Source organism: Protopterus annectens, chromosome 17.part0, assembly GCF_019279795.1.
Source record: "Protopterus annectens isolate FY-2018-M chromosome 17.part0, PAN1.0, whole genome shotgun sequence".
Lineage (NCBI taxonomy): Eukaryota > Metazoa > Chordata > Ceratodontiformes > Protopteridae > Protopterus > Protopterus annectens.
In genome coordinates, this window is record NC_056751.1 from 781,348,691 (window position 1) to 781,372,494 (window position 23,804).

Consider the following 23,804-nt stretch of genomic DNA (forward strand, 5'->3'; position numbering starts at 1 on the left):
AGCCTGTAACTTACACACACATGGACCTGGGTATTCATAATTTGTGCTGACAAAAGAAAAAGGAAACAACAAAAAATAAATTGATGAAATTATAGAACTGAAAGCCACTGATAAGTGTTTGAAAATTAAACTATGCTTGGTTGAAATTATAGTGAGATAATAAAAAAATATAGCAGGATAAGGGGTGGAAGTGCCCTTTAAACTTGTGACACAAGATTTTGGTTCTCGTCGTAATAAGATACAGAGCATCATGTTTTTATAGGTCTGTGTTGTCAAATGGATCTCAAGTGATGACTGAAGAATAAGCCACTAAAATGTGAGTTAATCCCTATAAGATAAGGCACTTTGTCTTTCCACAGAAAAATAAAAAATGGCTTCTTCATGAATTATATGGCGTGTGCCACTTGTTTTGAAATAGAGAGAGAACTTAAAGAATTCAAATGAAGAAGGACACAAGTAAATATGGTGTCAATGACTTGTGCCAGTTTGTGCAACTGGGGAAATTCCAAACAGTAGACTCTATAACTGCTTAAGTTATCCCACCCATGCCTTCCTTCCACTGTCACATAAGCCAAAGAAGATCAGGTTCGCTGACAAAAATGGTCTGTGTTAAATAATTCTGAAGTTAACAGAAAAGAATTTGCTATGGAGATAAATGCATAAGTTGTGAGACATTAGCACAGTGTTATTATACTCTCCGAAAAAAATGACATGTTTCTGTTTTCACTCTTTCTCCTGTCAGCAGGCCTGGTATTTCCAGAGTGGGCCTACAAGCCAGAATCGAGCCCTGGTTCTCGTCAGATCCAGCTCTGGCACTTTATCTTAGAGCTACTGCAAAAGGAAGAATACAAACTCATCATTGCATGGCAGGGTGACTATGGAGAGTTTGTCATCAAGGACCCTGATGAGGTGGCACGCCTTTGGGGAAACAGGAAGTCTAAACCCCAGATGAATTATGACAAACTCAGCAGAGCACTCAGGTGACTACAACTTTATTTTTATTTAATATTTGTGCCTAGTCAGTAAAATCAATTGCATACTACCTTTTTATGGTTATTGCTTTACCATTTCTTTTTCCCAGTTTAGAGGTGCTAAAGGAAAACAAAACTGGTAAACACCCAGTACAGAGTTCCAGAGAAAACAGTCCAAGTGTGAAAAGTGAAAAGAACTCAGAAAGCAATGTAAAAATAAGTTTAATAGCAAAGCTTTTGAGATAAAACTCTTCTTCAGTGCTTAAAATCATAGTAAAACACATTTTCATATATACACCACACGAACGAATTCAAACCAATAGAAGCACAGCAACAACAGAATAATTAAAATAAACAATTAAGTGCTTGCTTTATAGAAAAAGAGAACTTCTTTGGAGAACAGGTTTTAAACTCAGTAGTCAACACAATATCCCCTCCTCTAATGCTTTTTTCCAATGTTTTTATAACCCTAAATGTAAAACTATGTTTTATCTGAACTTATGATATATTTAACTAAGGCATTACTCTCCTTCTCCCTACATATGTCAAAGAGGGATTGGGATATCCATTCTTTTAACATCCTGTTGTTTTTCCAACATAAAATGAAGTACATTTTTTACAGTTGGCTAAGTAAACCACATTCGTTGTTTTACAAGTGGCAAATTATGAAAATTAAATGTTTTACTTGTATTAGGGTGTACAAAAGCATTGTTCTTATTTATATAGGGACAAAACTGGAAATCATAGCAAGGCACATTTTTTTTAGTTTTAATTATAACATTCTTAAAGCAAATTTGTAGGTCTTTGTAATAGAGCTGTTGTTTCAGATTTCTACATTTCCTAAATGCAAAACTAGTTGACTAACCACATCAGATGTATATAGTATAAACCAATGTTGTCATGTAAGTTGATGAACCCTATTGGTATGTGCAAAATAGATATGAACTGTGTCACCCATCCACAGCCCGAAAAAATTGGTCTGACTGGGGGCTTAGCTAGGTCTTCACGGATCTTGGGAAGACCATAAATAACTGGTATAACAGGATGCATCATTTTCATATGCAAATACTCATCCAAAGTAATAGAATGTGCATGTTGCATATCATATAAATCTGAGTTGCAAGTAAAAATCAACTTTTGAACAAAGCTTGTGTCTACCTCTTTAAAAGTACCATCATCACTTAGCTTCATTCTATCATTATGTAACATTGTATCCATTACCACTATAGCCCCACCTTTATCTGCTTGTTTAATAATAATTTCATGTTTTTAATTCAGTTCTTTCAAAGCTAGATTCTCATTCTTACTTAAATTATAAAATGTATTATGGTTATTTGTATTAAACATTTCATGTAATTGTTTTTTACACGTTGTTTGTAAAGCACTCAAGAGGGGTATGCTATTAAATATAAAGGAACTTTTGTGTTTACATTTAAGTGTATCCACAACAGTAACATTGTTTTTAAAATAATTTTTAAGTTAAGATCTCTAACAAACATTCTTAAATCTGTAATGGCTTCACTAATATCACCATTACAAAAAGGCGCAAAATTCAAACCCCTAGAAAAAAACTTTATACATATCAGAAGTCAGAGTAAAACTAGAAAGATTCAAAACACCATTAATAATTTTATACTGAGTATCAACATTCATACATTCTACCTGACAGTTGAGTTCAGTTTGCTGTCTATTTGACTTCTGATGTTTGGATAAACAGTCTGACCTGGTTGTTTCTTCCTTCAGTCAAAACTTCTCACTGAACTGGATCTTATTTGAAGGGAAACTTTCTCTGACAGTTGGACAGTCATTGAAAAGACACTGTAATTGTTTCCATTACATTTGAAGAATTTTCAAATACAGCTGGAGTAACCAAGGCACCAGAAACACAGGCCACTTTCTGATTCAGAACTTCCTTGCTAGGAAGTTTGATGACATTATGCTGAGCATTTAAAACCACTGGTCCCATGGCCCCATGCAGCCCAATCACATCAAGACTATTCACAGATGTTCCACCCTCTCTTGTCTGCTCATCATTGTCATCTTCTGATCGGTGGCTGTCTTTTTGAACTCAGTTATTGGCCAAGAGAAAATACAGCCATTTTTAAAGTCATTATAGTTTCTAATAAAATTTCTCTTTTTAACAGAAATAATATTGCTTTCATATTTAGACAGATCATCCAGCATGTCCATATAAATGGAACTAGCTGTCAAAAATTCAGCAGAAGAGACTATTCCTCAAGTAGAATAATATCAGACATCAGCAGTAATAGATCAGGGAGTGCGTGTTATGTGCTGTATCTTTAAGGAGCATGTCAAAGACTGTACATGCACTTATAAATGTTAAGCATGTGCCATTCCTAGTGCCATTTTTGAGAGTGCAGCCAGAGAGTAAGCATGTATGACTACATCAGTTAGTTTGTATATAAGTTACTTAAGTTAAGGTCAGTAAACTTGTATCATGATGTGTTTGTATAAAATAAAGCTGCTTGAATGGAACCCACGAAGACTCTTCTATTGTGTCCAAAGTAGGAGAGCGACATGGTGTCAGAACCAGGATCACAGAGAATAATATTTGGAGTCATGAGGTGCAGAGGTAACAGTGAAAGTAAACTAAAAGAAATGAACACAAAAAGATACCAGAAAAGAAACAACGGTAATGAGAATACACACAAACGACTTATTTCATAAAAATGGGGTATTACAAAGGCACAAAATTCACTATTTAACAAGCAGGAGACATAAAAGGCTTGATAACTAAAGGAAATGTTTAAAGTAAAGGTGTTTGATGAAACAATTAACAGAAAGGTAAAACAAGCATGTTTAAAAGCAAGACAAGTATGCTTAAGGCAAAACAAGTGTGTTTAAGACAAAACGGGCATGTTTAGCGTAAAATGAGCACAAGAAAAGTACAAGGGTCATGAAAAGAGATGAAATGAGCAAAATGAATATAATAAAGGCAAAAAGGGCACATTGAGTGTAAGTTAAGCAAGGTGACTGTGTGTTTTTTGACAAAGTGCAGTGTTTTGGCATAACTACAGCTTCATATTGTATCAAGGGCATAACTAAAGTTATTCAAAGTATCTCAAAGTGTGTAAAAGTTCTTACAGTGTGTGCTTGTTACTGTGCATGTATTTCAAAGAGTTATTTGTTGCAAAGTGCAATTGTTTCGAGAAATGCAGTCAAAGTATAGCCATTTCGAAAAGTTTATTGTGCTGGGTGTGTCTATTCATAAAGTGGCACCATTACATAGTGTTCCTAGCACTGTAGAGAATTGTCTAGAAAGGTACCACCATTTTGCAGAAGTTTCAGTGTGCTTTGTACAGTTTATTCACCGAGTGCCATTACTTTGAAATGTTGACTCTGAGCTTCTCCTGCCCAGTTCATTCATATTGTGCAGTTAATCTAAGTGTTTCTTAAAATTATGATAAATTACTTTTGCAATACAATAATCTCAGAAGTATTATGGTGCCCTAGAAACTTATTTTGCAAAGTCCAGTTACACAGAGGCTTGCAATTACTTTGATATGTTTCTTATACTGATAACAGGTGATTTCTTGCAATACAGTAATTTCAAGAGTATTATAGTGCCTGAGGGACTTATTTCACAAAGTTCAGCTATACAGAGGCTCATTGTGCTATTGAGCAAAGTTACAAGTGTTGGCATAAATTTGTGGCATATGTGTATGTGTACATATTCGTGCTTATTTGCAAAACCCTTCACTGGTATGTGTTAATATGGCAGACAGATTTGGAAAGCCCTTACCGCTTGTGTTTGATCAGAATATTGCAGAGAACTGGAGAATATTTGAGCAAGACTACAATATTTTTATACAAGCAGCTTATTCAGATAAAGATGCATGCACTAAGGCATTAATTTTGCTAAACTTAGTTGGATCAGAGACCATAGAAAGAGAGCATTAATTTGTGTATGCACTAGCAGTGTATGAAAGAGAGGGTGAAAACTGTTCTATTGTTGTACAGGCTGAGTCAAGGGAAGACTCAGAGTGTTTGAACCGCAAGTTCAGAGAAATTTGCAACCCCCGGACAAATATTACATTAGACAGGCATTTGTTTTACATGAGAGATCTGAAACCAGGGGAAACTTTTGCAGCTTATATAATTAATCTGAGAAACAAGGCTAAAATGTGTCGGTTTGGTGACTTGAAAGATGAATTAATAAAGGACAAACTCGTGTGTGGTATTAATAGTGCTGCTGTGAGAAAGATCTTGCTTTGTGATAGTGATTTAACATTGAGTAAAGCCATACAGATCTGCCAAATCCACAAAGTAACAGTAAAATACACAAGCATGCTTGCAAGAGAGAAGAGCATGGTTTTAGCAGGCTCCACAGCAAATGTAGACAGCATGCAGCACATGGCAAACCGAAATAGGCCTACCAAGCACATAGCGGCCACAACCCCCTGCTGGCTCATCAAGGAAACCATGTAGTTTTCCAGCAAGTTCTAAGACCAGTTCAGTTAAAGGAGCATGCTCAATACAGTACAAGCATGAATCAGCAAAATCCAAGTCCAGCTTTATTGTTAACTGTCGCAATTGTGGTGCAAATCATGAGTCTAAATGAGAGAAATGCTTAGCATTTGGTCAGCAATGTCACAATTGTAAAAAATGCAACCATTTCCAAAAAGTTTGCAAATCAGGTAAACCTCACACAGTTGTAAAGAAGGGTCACACAAAAATCAGGTTGATCAGTTAGAGACAAAACAGTCAGCTTTCTAAGTAGATGTTGTGCTAGTAATTGGTGAAAGAGCTGATGCAGTGAATTTATTGGCAAAAAACGAATCAATGGTAAAGCCACAGAGCTTAAAGTAGACACTGGTTCAAAATATAATGTTATATCAGCAGACACATTTACTAGAGTGAGAACTAATGAGCAACCCAATGTGGCCAATAATGCAAAACTTGTTGCTTATGGAGATGAAGAGATTCAAACTGAAGACTCAGTGATGCTATCATGTTATTTGGCCAACAACTGTTACAACTTGTTATTCTATGTAGTCAGAAGGCCAGTACATTCTTTATTGGGTCTCAAAGATAGTTTGAGAATGAATCTGCTTTCTTTTACCAAAGAAGTTCATCACATAAGTGCATCTCCTAGTTCTAATTTTTCTAAAGTCATTTTCTCAGAATATGCTGATGTTTTTGATGACAGGTTGGGCAAACTTCCAGTAGTATATTCCATGAAGATAGACCCAGAGGACACTCCAGTAGTCAGGCCAGAAAGAAGAGTTCTGATAGCTATGCAGGATAAAGTTAAGGCTCAGTTGGATAAAATGGTGCAGCAAGGTGTAATTTGTCCAGTTACAGAACCAACAGAATGGGTGTCATCTACGCTAGCAGCTCACAAAAAAGGCTCAGGTGAAATCAGAATATGCATTGACCCAAGAGATTTGAACAAACCATAGAAAAGACCATCCACCAGATTCACAAAGCAAAAATTCCTGTGCAGGAGCAGTGTAGCTGCTCCTGCATGGAATATGGCTGCCGAGCAATCCAGGAACTCGCAGTATTGATGTGCATGAGTGAGCCGACACTGTTCCTGTACAGAAACCCACGCGGGATGCTAATGACCTCATTTGCTGGTGAAAACTATGCAAATGAGGCAAAATAGTGATCCAGGAAGCAGGTAGGTAGCCATGCAGGAACAGTGTAAGCTGCAGAAATGCATTTGGCTACTAGTCGAATGCATTTCTGCAAAATTGAAAACGGAGTCATGACAGCTCCAATAAAAGCATAAACCCTAAACTGTAAGCATGCCAGTGGCCAAATATATTGCCATTGGCATGTTCATAGATTCATAGGTAGGTACTAGGCTATCGGCAATAGGCCCAATATAAGCCTAGCCATAAATATTCCCTGGCTTTCGCCACCCACAAAAAATTATTTTCCTGTGCCCCTATCGAGCAGAGCCACAGAAGTGATCCCTGGGGGTGAACTTCCTGTCTCCCATCCAATTGTCAAGATTTTTCTTAAAAAAGGGCTAATGAGGTGCTCTGTTTGACATGAATGGGCAGTCTGTTATAGAGTATGGGAAGTCTCTGGGACAAGAACCTATCACTCCAACATATTTTGTTTATTGTGGTGACAAGGTTTAGGTCCTTGGAGAGTGTGGCTCAGAGGGATTGGGATTTCTTTAAGTGTAGCATGTCCAGCAGCTCTGGGTTTGACATGGCCTTGTATGTTAAGCAGAGATCGCCTCTGAGTAGGCGATATGCAACGGCGTAGAGCAGGAGTTTTTTGAGATGGTCTGCATAAGGCAACTGTTTGAGGCTGGTGATCCTCTTTGTGAGATATTTCTGTGGCCTTTCCAGTTGTTGTAAATGTCTTGTGAGGTACATACCAAATGGGGCATTGTACTCTATAATAGGTCTAATGAGGGATGAGTAGGGAGGAACAATGACCTCCTTTTTTCTGGGTGAGAAACCTTTTGTGATGAGGTGTGCCATGTAGAAGGGTTTCCTGACTACTGTGACGATGTGGTTATTAAAGGAGAGACCACTGTCCACCTGTGTCCCTAGGTCTCTTATCAAACTTTCAGTGTTAAGTGGACTACTGCCTATGTGCTAGTTCATGGGTACAGGGTTTTTCCCAAAGGGGATGACTATGCATTTTTTGGTGTTGAGCTTGAGGCCATGGCTTTGACACAAGGCATCTGTCTCAATGAGGCCCTTTTGTAGAATGTCCACATCATTTGGGGATTCAATAATGGCTCCCAGTTTGCAGTCATCTGTGCACTTTGTTAACTATAGACCCTCAGTGTTGGCCTGAACTTCAGAGAAGTAGATGCCAAACAAGAAGGGACCCAGGACTGAACCCATTGGTACTCCACTTGTTATTGGTCTGGAGTCAGATTTGGAGTTGGCTACTTTCACGGTCTGGGTTCTGTCAGTGAGCCAGTTGGCAACCCAATGCATGACATAAGGATTTATGCCTCGTTTAGTGAGTTTATCTATGATTCCAGAGTGGGGAATGGTGCTGAAGGCCTTGGCGAGGTCTAAATAGGCTGTGTGAATCACCTTACCCTCGTCCATGGCTCAAGTGACTACTTCAAAGAAGTCAGTCAGGTTTAGGAGACATGATCTACCTTTCACGAACTCAAACTGGGTGGGGTTCAGAGTTTGAAGGTTACTTATGTCTTTGTTTATATGTTCTATGATGATACGTTCCATAGCCTTGGAGATTAGGCTCATCAGGCTAATAGGTCGGCAGTTCCTGGGGTCCATGGTGGATCCCCCCTTGTGGAGTGGGATAACCGTAACAGTGCATCATCCAGTAGGCAAAAAGCCTGACGTAAGGCTATGATTGAACATGGTACTTAGGTGGGGTGCCAGTTCATTTTGTAGTTCATGTAGAACACAGCCTGGGATGTTGTCTGGTCCCATGGATGCTGTATTCTTGGCTTTAGAGAGTGCAGTTTTTACCTGTGTGGCCTTGATTACCGGGACTTGGCATTCTTCCGGTATTCAGATGGGCCCTTTAGGGAATGAGAAGGGGGTGAAATTAGCACTGATTCTATCTGCCAAGATGTTGGCAATATCAGTTGGTTCTGTATATTCAGTGCCATTGTGCTGTAACTCAGAGCAGATCTGAGTGTTGCCATTGAGATTCTTGATATAACTATAGAATGCCTTGTGGTTGTCTTTAGAATATATGGTGATTTTGTTTTCATAACTAGCTTTGGAGGATTTTATGAGGGATTTCAACTTCCTACTGAGACAGACAAGAGAGCTTTTCCAATTATGGGATTTTACTCTTTTTTGCTACAGTTTTTTCCTTCTTTTGTAGGGTTTATTTATAGCAGGGGACCAACCAGATTACCTTCCTTTTTTGGAGGAGAGTGTCTTGGTTCTATTTGAGATGGCACGGTCCATGCACATGCATATGTGCTCGGCCAGGGCATTGGTGTAAGATTCAGCAGTTGTACTTCTACTTTACATTTGCATGGGTGTCGTGAAGTTTGCCAATTCTGTCTTAGGAAGCATGGAGTTGGCTTTGGAGAAGTTTTTTTTTTTAAAATAAAAGTTTATTATTTCTCAGACGATCTCAGCCGTTTAAGCAAAGGGAAGTGCTGCACAAATGGAATGGTGGGGAAAATAAAAAAACAAATGAGAAAAGTCCATTTTAGGTGAAAGCTGCATTTTGCTATTACAGTCAATGGCAAGCAGAATCAAAACAATGGCAGGGAACAGTGGTTGCTAAGGGGGAAGGCTCTTGTGTAGTGCAGTAACTATGGAGAAGGCAGTGGGGTATATTAATGAGGGGACTTGTACTGAATCACATAATTCTTCTAAGTGTCACACTGCACCTAACCATGTAGGTGCTGTAACACCATCGTGTAGGCAGGAGGAGCAACTAACATGAAAAGGGGTGTGTCATGCTTGCTGTAAGCACAGTGGAGCTCCGTTGGCCGTGTTTGTGCTTAGCTAAGCACAGCTAAGGGAGGGTGTGTGTCCGAGGCTGTATAGTCTTATTTCATGAACTGAGGAGCATGTTCACGGCCAGAGGAGGGCCATTTCTTGCTGTTTACACTAGCTAAATGGGTCTTGGCAGCGTGCCGGGTCTTAAACAGGAAGGATATAGGAAAAGTAAAAGGAAATAGTAGAATAAGGGAAATGCAGTACAAACAGCAATATAGGATACTGCAACACACAATGGGCCATTGAAAGCAATCATTAATACAGCTGGCAGGTGGCTGCATAGTTGAAAATGGGAGGAGATGTAAAAAAATAAATAAAGGACAACAGCACAATAAAAGAAAATTGAAGTAGAAATCACTAATATGGGACTCTTGCAACTTACAATGGGCCATGCAAAGCACATAATAATACAGCTGGCAGGTGGCTGCATAGCTGAAAGTGGGAGGAGATGTAAGTAAAAAATAATTAAAAAAAAGGGCAACAGCAGAATAAAGGCAATCATGCACAAATTACCAGTAATGCCTCTAACACTCACAGTGGCCAAAGCAAAGCCATGAGTAATATAGGTGGCAGCTGGAATGTATCATAGCTAATCATACAGGCAGCATCTGCAGCACAACAGTATAAACCATGCAAACACCTTACAGTCTGGTTTTCTCACAAACTCTGCACCATTGGTGTACACATGCGGGGGAATTTTAACCGGAAAAATGTTAGAGGCTGCCATTGCTTTGTTCCATCAGTATGTGCTAGAGGCTGAGTGTGGAGAGAAGGATAATGCTGACAGCTGCCACAGACCAAGGAGGAGGAGAAGTGTGTTCAGACCCAGGGTAACCTACATGGGGCTACATGATCTGGAGATAGTAGAGCACTACAGGGTGGACAGTGACATACTTCAGCAACTCATCAAGTTGTGCAGGCCTCAACTTGGAGCTAGAACCAACAGAGGGGAACCCATCCCAGTGGATACCAAGGTATGTGTAGTGTTAAGACTTCTAGCTACAGGTACTTTCCAAAGACCTACTGGGGGCATGATGGAGGTCTCACAGGCATCTGCATCCAGGGTACTCCACCAGTTCCTGGATGCCATGCTACCACATGCCAGTGAGCACATTTACTTCCCCAACACCTGAGAGGAGAGGACCAGCAATATGCATCTCTTCCGCCATATAGCAGAATACCCAGAGGTACTGGGTGCCATAGACTGCACGCACATCCACATCAAAGCACTACCTAGTAAATATGGTATGGTCTACATAAACTGCAAGGGTTTCTCCTCCATCAACTGCCAGGTCATGTGCAATGCCCAGAGCATTATCATGAATGTGTGTGCTGGCAGCCCAGGAAGCTATCACAACTCCCACATCTGGCATTCATCACAGGTGTACCAGGCATTTGCCAGTGGGGGAATCCCATATGGCCATCTGGTGGGTGATGCTGGTTATGCACTTGAGCCATGGATGATGACACCCATCAGAAATGCACACGCACCCACACAATAATGCCATAATGAGGGACATGCACAAACCAGGATCATTATAGAGCATGTGCTTGGGATGCTCAAGTCATGGCTCTGCTGCCTTGATATATCTGGTGGAGCCTTGCAGTACTCTCCAGCCACATGTGCACACATGTTCATAGTATGTGCCATGCTACACACATGCTAAGTTCTCCACAGGCACAGAGGGATTCACATGAGGAGGCCCCTGAGCCTGCTACCATAGGCAGATGGAAGCATTCCCAGTATGCTCGGGCCTTGGCAAAGAGGCAATGAATAAGCACACAAACTGACACTGTAGGGACCCCAGGGACTGACACTTCTCTCTGACTCACACACACAGTAAAATGGATGACACACACATCACATTACCTGTAACTTACCATGTATAGGCAGTGTACTGTGTGCATCCAACATAGGCGGCCCTCAAGCACTGTCATCATAACTGCTGCAAGCACAAGGTAAGTCAGTCTTCTTAACAATAAATGAATGGAATAGTAGGTTCTGCTAGCATATCTATAGTAATGCTGCATGCATGCAAGGGAATGGGATGGCCTACTGGGATAGCAGCACACAACTGACAGCTATGTTGGCCACCAGGAAATGTCTGGCTAAAACTGGCCTCCACACACACTATGCAGTAGTACCCAAGGTGGCAAATCCCACTGCAGTATAGGTATGGGGACAACTAAGTGGGGGGTCATGGGTCACAGGCATGGATGTCAGGGTGGAGGTCCCCTAACCACCCCACAAACCCACACAGCAAGTCAGCTGTAGAAAACCACAGAAAAATGTCTGGTAAAGGCACACAAATGGCAGCAATGTTGAATTAACCCCCTACAGACTCACACAGTGATAGCACAACAGGACCCACAGTTGCAGTAAGGCTATGAAGGGTAAAAAGTCTGAAACTCAAATGTATGCCGGTACAATCTGACCTGGGCTCTTTACTGATATGCCTCCAGTCCCCATGACAGGGCACAATTGTATGGTAAATGGAACCAAAATGTAAAGCAAATACCAGCACAGTCTGTGCAAATGTGTACAATGGACAGGTGTGCCCCCCCCCATATAACCACACAAATGCAGTAACATATATGTTTGCATGGAAATAGCAGCATAGCACACATTGCCAGGGCTGTACCAATACACATGAAAATATGTTGCTTGTCCACAATATGCAGGGGTCAATGAGCTATGTGTGTGTGTGTGGTTAATACTGTCTGGATCTGGCCAGCATGTTCTCCTGGCAGTCGTCTTATACTGTCCTAGGTACAGTGCTACCTTTGACAGGGCCATGTGCAGATAACTGCAGTGCCAACTGTTATGCATGTCAGTGACACACACTGCTCTGCCAATGACATACCTGGAAGTCACAGTGCTATGTGGAATATGCTACACATATTACTGACATCTTGAAGGATGTGTAGCAGAGGTGTCAAGGCTTTTGTGAATATAAGTGCTGTGTGGTACTGTTGCCAGTGGTCATTCTCAATAATCCTTTTTCTTATGTTTGCTTTTACAAATAATGGACATGCCTGCACAGTTGAATGCACTCTGTACCCACACTTATAACTCCCAACCTCTGACAGCAAGATGTCTGGACAAGGGCAGAAAGAAAAGTGGAACAAAAGCACAATGATAGGCATGTGTCATAAATATCGCCATTACATACTGAGAAAGTTGGTGGGGTGAGGGGTTTGCAGTAGTGGTAACTGTCTGAAGGTTATGTATTCGGAAACAGTAATACCTGTATTATTTTGTAACATCACACTTCAATTATATGTAACTAACTTGCCATAAAAACACAAGTTTACATAGAAAGGATGAAACCTCTAGCCAAACACCTGGACAACCTGACAAAAATATACAGGTCAGAGGTATGCACACACAAGAATATGACATCTCAGGTTAGAAAGATACCACACAAGCAGGAGATCCCCAGCCAGTATATCACTAGGTTGCTGGACTTTTCACACATCTGTGTGTCATTACTACAATGACTGTAGCCGCACCTCACAAATGGCCTTTTTGGCAAGAATGTACATAGCTGCCCTCATAATATTGGTCTATGCATCATACAACTAACATTCTTCTGGTAAAGCACTGTGATGATCTGAGGATGTCTGGCACTAGATAATGACACAATACATTGCAGTTTCAGACTACAGATATGTCAGAAAGTGTCTGCTAAACAAAGCAAGTACCCTGAGGAAAGTCCTGTGTACACCTGAGAGGTATGGCTGTAGCACACAATACCCTGGACTGGAGTACACCTATCTCTGGAAATGAGTCCCAATCTAACTATAGAAGGTCACACTGGGCATGCTCCTACACTTAGAGAATCACAGGACATGTTGGAACCCACACTGGAATATATGACTGTATTGTGTATATATTTCCATGCATACAGACAGCTATGTACACCTCAACTGCCCCCCCCCCCACACACACACACACACATCAGACAGGGTTACCCTCAGCTAGCTGTAGGTGGCTAACATGTGATATATCTGCATCTGTTGCATGAGATACACACACTTATATATGGGCAGCAAATAACATATGTCAAGCATACACACACATAGATGAGGGGAACTGAGAGACAGACAGTGATACAGAGAGAGACACAGGGATCATAGAGTGAGTCACACACATGGATACTCTGAATAGCATACAGTGACGTCCTGTTGTGGACAGTGGCATACCAGTTGTAAACAGTCACACATGCCAGCATAAAAGGTGAGCCCCATTGTGTAACATTACTGAGGTTGAGTTTATATCATCACCTGTGTGTGTGTGTGTGTGTGTGTGTGTGTGTGTGTGTGTGTGTGTGTGTGTGTGTGTGTGTGTGTGTGTGTGTGTGTGTGTGTGTGTGTGTGTGTGTGTGTGTGTGTGTGTGTGTGTGTGTGTGTGTGTGTGTGTGTGTGTGTGTCTCCATAAGGCCAAGTATTAGGAGACTCCTCCCAGTCAGTACACTTCACATTGCCCTGTTTCACAAGCTCTTCTGCTTTCATTCACCTTAGAAGTACCATTGGACACTGATCATCCCTATAAGCTCTCTAGTGCATGTGATAACTGTGTAACACTATAGTAGAAATAACTAGATAGGTAGGGGTTCAAATCTCAATACTGGCAACTGTGTGTGTGACAGTTATGTATGTGAGAGTGAGGGAGTGTGTGTATTGTTTGTAGGTGAAACAGTTTTAGGCCTTTCCCACCCACAATACTTCCCAGTGCCCCACTTTATCACTCCTGCTGATGTCATTCCCCTCATCAGTATCTTTGGTCAGGTGTCAGCCCAGTAAGCTCTGCAGCGTGTGTGATAACTGTGTAACACTATAGTACAAATAACTTGCTAGACAGGATTGTAATCTCAAGTCTACCAAATGAGTGTGTGTATGTTTGTAAGAAGAAGTATTTTAATAAGTTTCCCACCCACCGGCATACTTTATCTGTCCTGCTGATGTCATTCCCCTTATCAGCACCTTTGGCCAGTTGTCAGTCCACTAAGCTCTGTAGCACATGCGATAACTGCGTAACACTATAGTACAAATAACTATGTTTGTAGGAAGAAGTATTTTGATAAGTTACTACCCACTGGCCTACTGTATCAGTCATGCCGATGTCACTCCTCTTATAGGTTCATAGATGTGTACTAGGATAATGGCCCTGGAGCCATTACAAGCCTAGCCCATAGAAGTGCCTTGTCATTGTGCCACCCGACATTAGTTCCCAGTGACCCCATAAAGTAGAGCCACTGGAGTGATCGCTGGGGTGAACTTTCTATTACCCATCCACTCATCAAGATCTCTCTGGAACAGGGTCATTGAGGTGCTTTGCTTGACATGTATGGGAAGTCTATTCCAGGACATTTTCAGTCTCTGGGTGAGGAACCTTTCCCTCCAGCATGTTGTGTTGATTGTGGTAATGAGGCCGAGGTCCCTGCAGTGTGTGATGCAGAGAGATTGGGATGTCCTTAGATGTAGCATTTGTAAAAGAGTTGGGTCAGACATGGCTTTGCAAGTCAAGCAGAGATTGCCTCTAAGTAAGTGATATGAGACAGAGAATAGCTGGAGTCTTTTGAGTTTGTCTGTGTAGGACATGTGTTTAATGCCTAGGATCCTCATTGTGAGGTACTTCTGTGGCCTCTCCAGCTGTTGCAGGTGTCGAATGAGGTACATGCCAAATGGGACAGTATACTTGATGATTGGTCTAATGAGGGAAGATTACACGGAGACGATGACTTCCTTCTTCCCGGATACAAAACCCTTGGTAAAGAGATGTGCCACATAGAAGGATTTCCTAATCATAGTGGCAATGGGGTGGGTAAAAGACAGGTTGCTGTCAACCTGGGTCCCCAGATCTCTTATAATACCTACAGTGTTCAGTGGGCTTCCATCAATGTGGTACTTAGTGGGAACTGAGATTTTACCAAAGGGGCTGATGATGCATTTTGTGGTGTTTCCACACCTATCAGTGGTCTCAGTGAGAACTTTCTATAGGATGTCTGCATCACATGTGGAGTTAATGAAGGCTCCCAGCTTGCAGTTGTCTGTGAACTTGGTCAGCCAGAGTTCCTTTGTGTTGGCCTGGATTCCTGAGAAGTACATGCTGAACTGGAGAGTACCCAGGACTAATCCCTGTGGGACTCCACTTTTGACTGGCTGGCAGTCTGACTTGGAGCTCACTACTTTCACACTGTGTGTTCTATCTGTGAGCCAATTTTCACCCCCCTAGTGATATAGGGGTTGATGCCTAGTTTGGTGGGTTCACCCATAATTCCTGACTGAGGAATGGTATCATGAGCCCTGGCCAGATTTATGTAAGCTGTATGCGGAGCCTTACTGTCATACACAGCCCTAGTGACTGACTCAAAGTAGTCAACCAGGTTGAGTAGGCATGATCTACCTTTCACAAAGCCAAACTGTGTAGGGTCCAAAGTTAGGAGATTACCTATATGTTTGTCAATCACGTCCCTGATGATGCGCTCCATAGGTGTACACATCAGACTTGTCAGGCTACTGGACTGATAATTCCCAGGGTCTGTAGTTGCCACACCTTTATGGAGAGGGATGACTGTAGCAGTGTGCCATTTGGGAGGGACAAAGCCTGAGGTGAGGCTGTGACTGAACAGGGCACAGTAGAACACAGCCAGGGATAATTTGGGGTCCCATGGAAGCTGTATTATTGCCCATGGACAATGCAGGTGTAACCTGGGTAGCAGTAATCCTGGGTGTCTGGCATTCTGATTGTTCCCTTAGAGAGGAGAGAGGGGTAAAGCTGGCACTGAATGTGTTGGCAAGAATGTTCACAATATCAGTTGGTTCAGTATAGGAGGTAGCATTGTGCAGTAACTTAGAGCACTTCTGGGTATTGGCATGGAGGTTCTTGATATCACTAATAAAGGATGTGTGATTGTTGTCAGTGTCTGCTGCAATTCTGCCATCATAGGTGGCTTTAGATGATTTCATGAGGGATCTCAAGTTGTTGTTGAGGCTAATAAGGGAGTTTTACCAGTCTTGGGACTTCACCTTTTTCTGCAACAGTTTCTTCCTTCTGTTGTACAGGTTATTAGTGGCAGGGGACCACCAGATTGTCCTTCATTGTTTGGCAGAGAGTGTCATGGTTCTGTTGGGAATGGCTAGTTCCATGCATTGATGTACATGTTTCTACAGTGCATTTGTGTATGATCCGGCAGGCATGCAGGTATTTTCCATTGACATGGGTACTGTGAAGTTAGCCACCTCTGTTTTTAGGAGTCCAAAGTCAGCTTTGGAGAAGTTTTTCAAGATGGTTACCTATGTGGGATGTGTGTGGGTGTGATGTGGATTTCCATGGTGATTACTCTATGTTGGATCTGACCAGGTAGGGATTGACTACTGTTGTCAAGAAAGGGTCCCATATGTTAGCAATCAATACAGGTCACGGATATTGCTTCCTATACTGGGTCTCAGAATGAGCTGGTCCAGGGCATTGGAACTGATGAATTCCAGGAAGCATTGGGCCAGTGTATTGGTGCTTGAGTATCTTACCCAGTTGAGGGAGGTGTAGTTGAACTTTCCTAGTATGAGAGTGTTGGGTTGGACCTTGATAGTTTCCAGGGTGTTGAGGAATGTGGATTGAGAGCCTAGGGACATGGCTCTGGACCTATAGCAGGCTATGACCTTGATTGCACTATTACCCAATGTCAGTTGTACCTGAAGTATCTCAGAAGCCATATGCTGTGATACTACTCTGGATGTGTGCATATCCATTATTAATATGGAGACACCACTGCCTTTGCAGATGTGGTCCATCTTTTGGGGCTGACAGGTGTGGAATGGGTTTTTGGCTGGCAGTGCAGGGGTGCCATCTGCTGCTGTAAACCAGGTCTCCATTACAGCACAAATGTCAATGTTCTCCATTTTGAGGAGTGCTTCGATTGGCTGCATCTCGAGATGTAAATGTCTAGTGTTGAGCAGCATGACCCCCTGATTGCATATATGTATAGCTGTTACGGTGGTAATTTGATTTGGAACACCACCTAAAAAGGCACTATAGGGGTGGCAAGACACTTAGCCAGTACCTGGAAACCCGGGGGTGATAGATGCAGGCAATCTCTGGCAAGCCATCGCAGTCTGTCAATCATGTCATCCCAAGCAGACAGATACTGGATCCCATGAGAGTGATACCAGACACTTAAGCCAATTGCTGAAGTCAATCATTTGTTGTTTGTACTGTGGTATCATTCTGGGTGACAGTAGTATACTGCTCAGGGCTACTGTCATACCTGCTTGGCCCACATAATCTGAGAGCTCCACCATGGCTCTTTTCATATAGTCCATGGAGATGCGTCTCAGGTCATTCACATACACACATGGACAATGACAGAGTGATACTTGTGGTTGTTGTGGAGTGACTTGACTGGGTGTGTTATGTGTTGGATTCTGGCACCTGATAGACAGCTGGCTGTTACCTGCTCCATGTTCAACCTAGTGAGTGGGACATCACTACTGATTCACCTATGATTATTGTATCAGGCAAGGTGGTTGGCCTTTGGGGCTTAGATTGAAAGGCACACTGTGTAGGTGACATATGTGTGCTGTGGCTTGTGCTGTGTTGTGGTGGTTGAGTGAGTGTCTGTTTTGGTGGTCTCCGCTATTTGGGTAGCTATCTATCGAGTGCCTATGTGATGGTGGGTGTGTGGTTATTGTTTGTCAGAACTGTGATAGTGGGTGTTCTGGAGGGGTATGTATTCCATGCGGTGTGTTGTAGGTGTTGACCCTTCTCCTCTTGACCAGCTAGTTCAGTCTTCGCTGGAGAGTGCATATCTTCCAATTCAGTGATATAGGGGTATCTCTCACAAGTCTGAGTCTTGGGAGTTTAGAGGAGAGGGTTGTCTGTGTACATGATGCAGTGGCAACAGTGCCTCAGAATGCCCAAGTGCACCAGGTTAATGAGCAAAAGCACAGAAAACTGCACTTTAATCATGCCAGGAGGGGTGGTCATAACTACTAAGTACTGAAGCTAATTCCATGAGGAATGATTACTGCTGATGGCTCTCAGGTGTGCTAGAATAATTGATAAAAAAAAACATGTTGAAGTGCAAAGCTATTAAGGCTATTTGAAGTGCAGGCGAGAAAGAACTAGCAAGATCTAAGGGAAAACTGAAGTCAGACTGTCTGGCAGCTGTAACAGTTTACCTCAGCTGTGTAGTTATCAGCACCTTTGGACAATTGTCAGCCCAGTAAAGTCTGTAGCACTTGGGATAACTGCATAACAACATCATAGAAATAACTAGATAGGCAGGGGTTCTACTCTCAATACTGGGAAGTGTGTGTTTGTGTGTTATACCATTTTGAGTTGTGCACCACCCTGTAAACTTCCCATCACCCTACTTTACTAGGCCTGCTGATGTCATTCACCTTAGAAATACTTTGGGACAAGGTGAAATTATGTAACTCATTGGCACTTCTGATAAATGTGTAATACTATAGTAGAAATAACTAGGTAGGTAGGGTTCTAATCTCATTACTGGCAACTGTTTGTGTGAGAGGCACATACTGAGTGTGTTATACCATTTTGAGTTGTGTAGCACCCTGTAAACTTCCCCTCACTCTACTTTACTAGGCCTGCTGATGTCATTCACCTTAGAAATACCTTGGGAGTAGGTGAAATTATGTAAGCTCTGTGGCACATCTGATAACTGCGTAACACTATAGTAGAAATAAATAGGTACGGGCTCTAATCTCACTACTGGTAAATGCTTGTGTGTGTTTTTGTGAGAGTCATATACGGTGTGTATTATACCATTTTGAGTTGTGTACTACCCTGGAAACTTCCCAGCACCCTACTTTACTAGGTCTGCTGTCATTCATCTTAAAAGTACCTTGGGACTAGATGAATTTATGTAAGCTCTGTGGCATGTCTGATAACTGAATAACACTATAGTAGAAATAACTAGATAGGTAGGGGTTCTAATCTCAATACTGGCAACTGTTTGGGTGAGGATCATATCCTGTTTGGCTTATACCATTTTGATGTGTGTACCATCCACTCCTATTTACCACCTCCTGATGGCATTACTTTATACAGCATGGTAATAGCATCTGCCTCACATGCAGCATGTTAAACCATTGTGCACACCATACCAGTCCTCTGTAGAGATGCTTATGGAATATCCAAATGTTTGCAAAGTATATGTGGTCTGTGTCCCTTATCAATGCCCATGTATGTGATATTGTTGCCAAGTCAGGCACAGTGAGTGTAGTAACACACATACCAGCATCAGGCATCATACTGACGAATCATCATGCTGATGCAAGGTCTGCTACTACACCATAACTTGTCCAGGCTTGTAGGAGCAATAGATGACTCCAGATGCTATTTCTGGTGGGTTATCTCATTATCTATGAAGGCATTCAGAACATTATGTGTTGTAAGAGGTGGAGTGTTATGTCCCATGCATATAATCTATGTGGGGCATGCCATTTGTAGGAAGTAGTACAGTACATCAAGCTGGAAATGTAGGTTTACTAATCTGTCTATTGTCAGCTGTGTTTATGTTACTATGTGCACATCCCCTGTGTCAGTCCTTACTGTGTGCATGCAAAGGATATACCATTTTGTCTCCCTGTTCTACTCGGTTCACTCAGGAATATATACCACAAACATTTCATACACAGTATCATGCATACTCTCATCAACTGCATCAGGGCCAACAGGTATTGACAGGCGAATTTTGTTGCAGTTAATGTAATGGCTACGCTTGTGAGGGACCTGCTGACAGTACTGCAGTAACCTGTTCTGTATGTATGAGCCTGTGGTACTACACAACACTGAGCTGACATGTCTGACGGCTACCTGTGTGTGACAAGGGGTATGTATGCAAGGTCACACTGTCTGACAAAAGTGTCCCTCATACACTGTTGCATGCATACACACCTGGTACATGTACACATAAAGCTGTACCTTGCCTATTACACTGTCAGTGTATTCCCACTCTGCCATACTCCCTCTTGGGAATGTCTGCAGGGCCACAGCTTGCAGACACACAGACACCTGGAACACAAGTAGAATATAGCATGTCAGACTATATTCAGTCAGTGGTACTAACAGCAATAATGCATCCTGGCTAATAAGGTACATACATCTGTATGTATACCCATAACAATTGCAAGCAGACAGCACCGCAGATAGTATTACATAGCTGTACTGTACTATATTCATCCTGTGGATCAGACCCATATTAGCATGTCCCTGCATCGATGGTATGGATGACTGGGATGTGGCACAGGTATCATCATATGCACAGGGCGTGGTGTGGGTTTGCCAGAGGCCTAGGCTGGGCCATATGGTTGACATCATGTGTATGTGTTTGTGGGGTGTTCATTAAATGGGTTGTGCAGGGGTGGTGTGTGTGTGTGTGTGTGTGTGTGTGTGTGTGTGTGTGTGTGTGTGTGTGTGTGTGTGTGTGTGTGTGTGTGTGTGTGTGTGTGTGTGTGTGACTTGCCTGATGGTGATGTGTGTGTGTTTGTATGCACGCAGTCACGGCATGTGGCTACCCTACACAGGGGTAGTTTGGACAGCTGTGGGTTGTACATGCCAGGGTGTACAGTTCACCATCTCTGGCCACAGACGTGGGAACTGGTCCTGCCAGGGGTCTCATCAGAACCACCAGGACCAAGTCCAGATGCAGTACTACTCCCCGATTGTGACTGCTGTCTGCTGGATCTGCATCCCTGTTGGGACTGGCTAGGCATGTGCCCATGGCCTGCTGCATCATGGCGTGGACAGCACACCCCCTTCAATAGTGCTGGTAGTACTGCCAGTATGGGAACGTGATGGTGCATGGCCACATAGACCCTCAGCTGATTTTGGTGCTGCCCTTACATCCACATGGCTGCTGGCCATCCCCCGCCTAACACTCAAGCACAGATATTCCATGGTCAAGGAGTGACAAGGTCTCCCCCCACCATCTATCCATGAATTCAGTAGGCTCACAGGTGGCCTCAGTGGGTTCAGGAATATCACCACAGACACCAGGGATGTGCTTATCCATGACCCTGCATATATGTCTGGTATTACATTCATTATGTGCCTGTGCCTCCATGATGGCCCAAAACATGCGTCTGGTTACTGCTGCTGTGACACTTGCAACAGGGGCATGGTTGGCTGCAATCTTCCTCTGAGAACCCATGCCCATCTGCCTGTGTGGGACCTCATCAGAACTCTGGCTATGGCTAGTGCCTGCACCCTCACTTGCCATAGTCACCACAGTAGCCTGTTCCATGCCACCACCTGCCAACTGCCCATTATCTATGGCCACTGGTGACGGGATATGTGTGGGCATTGTGACTGTATGCAGGGATGGGGTTAACAACAGTTGGATGCCAACCGATGGCACAGATTCAGCCCCTAACAACCCCACCATTTCTTGAATAAGACCATTAGCATGGTCAGAGTCTGCAGAGACACTGACATCAGGATCAGAGTGGGAGCGACTGTGGCCACCATATCCATCTGTGAGGAAAAAACAACATATGTAAATTACTACCAGCACTATAAGGTTTGCTGGTATACACACACACACACACACACACACACACACACACACACACACACACACACACACACACACACACACACACACACACACACACACACACACACATATATATATACAGGTGAGGTGCCTCAAAGGCATTACACAGACCTCACAATAGCCAACTGGGGACATTCATAACATGCAATCAGACAATAACATACACACAATGAACAGACCCTCAGCATCATACAGTGCAGGCCTTTCCACCTACTGTTGCTACTAATATACACCTCTGGAATATGTGAGTGGTGTTAGCAGGTGATGGGCCTTCACCTAGCACACACTGCACCCATGTAAATATTATCTCTGTTCACCTGTATAGCACTATGGCAACTCCTACAGAACATACCTCACAAATGTACAGAGTTTTGATGAATGTCTAGATGTCTGGCTCATATTTTTGCTCTGTTCTCCATAACTCCTGTGTTTGTCTGATACATTACTGGATGACCTGTGGAATGGTGCTACTGATTGATGTCATAATTTGAGGTGCAGAGTGCATAACCTGCAGTACATGTATGTTAAAACAAAGGTGGTTACTCAAACTACTTCCCAAGCTTACAGTGGATATAGTAAGTGGATATAATCTCCTTGATCCCTTATCTGTTTAAACATTTCTGTATTTTTTGCTACCTAAGTAGTGTTGGTAGTGTATCATTGTCCATATTCAGGCTTGTGTTTTGAGCCTAGTTGTTTGTTAGTAGAGGCTGTGTGTCTAAGCACATGTTCCAGGCCATCATAGCTTAGTCAAAGCTAGTATAGCATTTCAGTGAGAGTGAATTGTTTGTGGTCATTGGCTGACTGGGGTTGCCTGGACTACGCTTTGGAGTAAGCACCTCATTGGTTCTTTCAAGCTTTTTTTAAAGTTGTTTCAGGTTTCAACTTTGTTACTTAAGAAGTTAACTTGTGAGTGTTTCTGCCATTTCACACTGAGCTAATCGGAGGAAGTAGGAGGAAGGGTTCTGAGCTAAGTAATCTGTGATATATAACATTAAGTATCCTTTTTTTTGCTTATTTCTGAGTTATTTATAGCACTTTTATTTTACTCACTGTGTGTGAGGTATTAACTAGAATTTTCTACAATTGTAAAGCATCTGGATGGGTTTGTTTGTTCTGATTTTTTTCCCACTCTCCTTCCCTGTTGTTATCCTGTTTTTATACTTGGTGGCTTTGCAGTTGCCTGCCCCTACTGTAAATTTGATCTGGGATACTCCTCCCAGTCTAGTGTCATTACCTCATTCTACCTAATCCAGGGAGAACATTTGAGAAGGCCAATCCAGTTAGTTTCTGCTCCTCCTTTCCCCTTTCCACTTTACAAAAAAAAAAAAATTCTAAGCTTGTTTCCTGCCTTTCCTGTAAGTTGTCTAGTCCAGATACAGATTTGCTGTATCCAGGACTGTTTGTAAGCTTCTGAGCCCCCACACCTTTCTGTGTTGGAGGGAAGCCTTCTAGCTTAATTTTGTTTCTTAAAACTAGCCAATTTTCTAGTTTCAACACTCAAATCTGTTTCTTTGAGCTCAGCACTTGTTCAGTACTCAGTGTAAGCACTAAATAAGCTACAAATTACTACAGCACTCAACTTTCCTCACTTGTCTAGAGGAAAACAGTTTTTAGTACTTAATAAATAAGCACCTATCCAGGCATGTCTAAGGGTCAGCTCCCAGTGCTTTCTCCTGTCTACCTGATGAAGCTGGGCATCTTGGGGCAATGCAGCAATTGCTTCATGTACACAGACAACCCTCTCCTCCTACCACCTAACACTACAACCTGTGAGAGATGCACTTATATAGCCAACCTGGAAGCAAAGCTCT

At 42.4% G+C, this 23,804-nt stretch overlaps 1 protein-coding gene across 1 annotated transcript in view; it reads left to right on the forward strand.

Moving 5' to 3' along the window:
• LOC122791510 (ETS translocation variant 3-like protein) overlaps positions 1-23,804 on the forward strand; it is a 158,762-nt gene that overhangs the window by 28,255 nt on the left and 106,703 nt on the right. Inside the window, exon 2 of the mRNA XM_044059252.1 lies at positions 743-980. Coding sequence (XP_043915187.1) covers positions 743-980 — 238 coding nt within the window. The remainder of the gene's footprint in view (positions 1-742; positions 981-23,804) is intronic.